Source organism: Sinocyclocheilus anshuiensis, unplaced genomic scaffold (assembly GCF_001515605.1).
Source record: "Sinocyclocheilus anshuiensis isolate Anshui unplaced genomic scaffold, SAMN03320099.WGS_v1.1 scaffold476, whole genome shotgun sequence".
NCBI lineage: Eukaryota > Metazoa > Chordata > Actinopteri > Cypriniformes > Cyprinidae > Sinocyclocheilus > Sinocyclocheilus anshuiensis.
In genome coordinates, this window is record NW_015554139.1 from 279,383 (window position 1) to 283,855 (window position 4,473).

Sequence of the window (4,473 nt, forward strand, 5' to 3'; positions counted from 1 at the left end):
TGGACACTGCCAACATGTTTGCTGCATTAGTGCGTGCCTCTATTTGATCGTGTTAGTCATTGTTCGGTAGCTACATATTATTCGGCCTTTTCGCTTTTCGGTTGCCGAACATTCGGTGCATCCCTAGTAGTAGTAGTAGTAGTAGTAGTAGCTTAATTCATAGTAATAATACATGGCTCAAAACTTAAGCACCTTCTCAAAACAGTTCTGAAGCATGCTTTTTGTTTATGTTTGCTGACAGACACCAGTGTTTCCCACAGACTGCAAATCAATTCTCTGCCAGCAGGAGGCGCTTTGGGAGCTGGAGATATAGCGGTTTCCCCGGTAATGGCTGTAATCAAATAAGCCTACTTTATCAGGCATTACAGGAAAGACGAAATGAAAATTACATCGAAGCTTTTCTGAAGACAGTTGGTTCTTTTCAAAGATACATTCATATAAAAACACCCGCGCTGCATTTTAATTTTGAAACGCGAGCGCTCATTTTATTCAACGAAGTATAAGCCTTTTGGAAAATCTATTTGTGGCAGTCAGTTTTGATATTGTGACAAGCCGCCATAAATAACTCAATGTATAGGAAACACTGGACACCGCTATAAGTCAAATGGCCATAGTGATAAAAATAAAAGATTTCACACATATTTCACAGCCTGCTGCTCATAACTGCTTAAGAGTGCACTGGCCACGAGCGATGACATCGTGGATGCTATTGTCGGACCAACACACACACTTCATGAGGAAAGTTAACGTGCACGTTATAATCAGCCCAGAAGTTTCGTCTGAATTGAACGTGTTTCTACATTCACATGCAAATGACTTGTTGCACTTATGAATATGATAACTTTCCGGCATCTATTCTAGTAGGGTAAAACATAATTGCGCGTTCGAAACGGTCTGTTTTGCCCTGCCATTAGCTGAAGCTGTGTGTGAACAAGCCGCGGCTGCAGAGTGTCGTGTGAGCTGCTTCGTCTCCTGCAGCCTCCTCAGAGGGAGTTCCACAACAACGCTTAGCTGCCCGCCGGTGTGCCTGCCTATAAATCGGCCTAATTTGCAGCACAATCGGCCGATGCCAATTAATTAAAAAATGCCAAAAATCGGCTGATTAATCGGCCGGCCAATCAATCGGTCGACCTCTACTACAGACAAATATAGACTAACCCAGCTGTTGGGTTAAATGTTTTAATTACATTTTTAACCCAAAAGTTGGGTTAGTCCATATTTGACCCAAAGTTCTATTTTGGTATTTCATTCTATGGAAATCATTCTAATATGCTGTTTTGCTGCTCAAGAAACATTTCTTATTATCATCAATGTTGAAAATAGTTGTGCTGCTTAATATTTTTTTTGGAAACAATTTTGTGATACAGTACTATTCAAAAGTTTGGGGTAAGTACGTTTAAAAAAAAAGAAAAATAAATGAATAGTTTTATTTGCAATCACTGGAATAAATTACATTTCAAAATATAATAAAATAGAAAACCTTTATTTTAATTAGTAATAATATTTCATAATATTTTTACTGTATTTGAGGAAGATAAATGCAGTCTTGGTGAGCATATGGACTCAATAATTTCAAACCCAAAAGCTGACCTCATACGTAATTCCCCCGGAACTGCTTCCGTTTAAAACAGTGAGCGCAAGCTAGATTCAAGTGATTATTACGTTTTGAATATGGATATTTTTCTTACAAAAACGCATCGATTCGCTACAGGAGGCCTTTGTTCACCCCTCGCTGTGTGAGACGCTTTTTTTTGTGGAAGGGTGCTTTTTATTTCACGTCATTTGAACCGAAGCACTGCAACACCCGCTGAGTATAACGATAGAGCTTGAAAGATCAAAGACAATTTTTAATATAACTCCGACTGGATTCGTCTGAAAGAAGAAAGTCATATACACCTAGGATGACTTGAGGGTGAGTAATTTATGGGCTAATTTAAATTTTTGGGTGAACTAACCCTTTAACAACTTCATGATTACATGAATTTGGACAAGATCCCCTAAAGCGCAACCCTCAAAAACATTTCTCTCTAGTGTATAAGTACTGTATGAATGCACACTTATTGTTCATGAAATACTTTTTGGATGCTGAAAAGTCATGGTATGGTATATTTAACCTAAAGGCCCGTTCACACCAAGCACAATAACTACAAAGATAACGATAAAGATATAGTTCTAAAAATCGTTCTCAATATTAAAGAATAGCATAGTTCACACCACAACTATAACGATAACGATACAGAGGAACGATATCGTTGTGATCACTTTCAAAACGATTTTTTTCCAGCTGATGAACGATAAAACACTGACAGCCAATCAGAATCCATCCTGCTGTAACGAGCTCAAGAATTTAAAGCGGCAGACGCATGTGCGCTTAGAATAAACAGACGATATCGTTCGCTGGTGTGGACGCTAATATCGTTATCTTTATAGTTATCTTTATAGTTATCGTTCTTGGTGTGAACTGGGCTTTAAGCTATTTTAAACAGCATTTTACTAGTTCTATTTTAGAATTATTATGCATGCAGCATTTAATGGCTCATATTAAATTAGAGATTGCATGTAATATAAATTTGTACTTTTAAACATTAATTTCTGCAGGATCATTTGTAATAACTAGTGATGGCAAAGTAGATTAAAAAATGGCGAAAAACCTGAACTTGAAATCTTGAGGTTTCTTTAAAAATGAAGATAATGGAGATTTTATAAATCAACTACATTGAACCAAAAAGCTCAAAACTCTTGATTAATCTTTAGGCCTCTAACTGACCAAATATCTGTGGTTTGCCCATTTTCTGGTCCTTTCTGGTTCATATTAGCTGTTTTGCAGTGTTTCAACGTCTCATGAGTGTTTTAGTTCCCTTTTTTTAGCAGCCATTTATATATTTAGACCAACTTTTTTTTAAAGGGTCATGAAATACTGTACTAGATTTTCTGCAACATTAACAGATGCTGTTTTGCAAATCATAGAGAACATTCGTTAATCTAAAATTTTAGGGGGGGAAAAATCATTTTCAATTTTATTTTGCACAATTTTTATCTTCCAGATTTAAAATCTACAGTGTTTCAGCATCACAGGATGTGGCATAGTGAAGCATTATACATCGATGACATGCAGTGTGTCATAATTATTCATAAGACTGTGTTTCCTGTGATTCTGGGCTGATTCACCAGTTTTTAGGCTGACAGGTCATGATTTCAGAGGCTCATTATCCAGAGATTCTCGCTTTATTGCTTAGTGGTACATTTCTTATATTTTTCACACTCTTCAATTGTCAAGGGTTCCTCCAATTCATGTTTCTTACAAATATATTGCAAAATACTTTCAGTATTTGTAGTTTTAGAGTAGGGTATGGTGAAAATCAATACAGTGAAAGTGTTATACTTCCCCATTATAATTTCATACATTTTAATTATTGTGAAAGGAGCAACAGCTACCGAAGAATGAAGAGTGTAGTCAGTCCACCACAATCTAATGGATCTGGATCAGTGTCTGACAAATCAAAAAAAAAAAAAAGTTACATTTGTCACATTTATTTGAGGGCTTAGTCTTGATTTTGTATTGCAGGACCAATATGACATCATTGATAAACACACACAATCTGGGCTGGACCTGGTGGAGAAATATGTGAAGTTTGTAAAGGAGCGAACAGAGATCGAACAGAATTACGCCAAGCAGCTAAGGTAAGAAATTTTAATATGTAGGCTATCCAGTTCAAATAGCTGTGTGTTAGCGTGTACATGAGTATGCATGCTGTTGTGTGTTTTTTCCAGAGCTGTGTCTGATTGTGAAATATTCATGTCTTAAGACTTATTTGGGGCAGAACTGAACTTGTTGGCACCTCTGAGCTGTAGCGTTGGCCTCGGCCCAGAGGATAAGCATATCCACGCCTGTACCCCTTCTCATTCATGACTAGGCCTTGACACTTGCTTGATCTCTGCCAGACTATTCGGAGTTCCACCCGCTACCTCTTTCTGTCCTCCCTCCCGCTGTAAGAGAAGAGAGGAAGTGGGAGCAGACGAGCATATGACTGAGGGGATGTAGATGGATAGAGTGAAAGTGTGGAAAGCAGCTTAGCATTGGCGTCTGCCTCTACTTCTCATGTGCAGAAGGAGGAAAGAAATGCAGCCTGGTTTTGAGAACAGTGGCCTTCCTTTTTTGACACGTTTCATTACTTTTGTTTTGAAGTCCAGCTCTTTCGTTTACGCCATTGTAATTGGTCAATGGAAATGGAAACAAGCCTTACATGTTCCATGTAAGTCTGAGCTTCTGTCTTCGCTGACTGTGACAAATGGCAGGACATTTTGCATTTTGTCAATCACTTGGTTTATGGGTCAATGACAATAAAGATTTGCAATTTGAATTTATGTTGACTTGGTTTTGGAATAACAATATTTAACTTTTCAATAAAAGTTTACATTTGAAGGGAAAGTAAACCAACAAATGAAAATTCCATCATGATTTACTACTATATA

The 4,473-nt window shown here is 37.4% G+C and overlaps 1 protein-coding gene across 2 annotated transcripts in view; it reads left to right on the top strand.

The window, feature by feature from the left end:
* The window catches only part of trip10a (thyroid hormone receptor interactor 10a), a 32,040-nt gene that overhangs the window by 8,150 nt on the left and 19,417 nt on the right, over positions 1-4,473 (top strand). For both annotated transcript variants that reach the window (XM_016463132.1, XM_016463133.1), the window contains exon 2: positions 3,566-3,681. In XM_016463132.1, the coding sequence (XP_016318618.1) occupies positions 3,566-3,681 (116 nt within the window). The remainder of the gene's footprint in view (positions 1-3,565; positions 3,682-4,473) is intronic.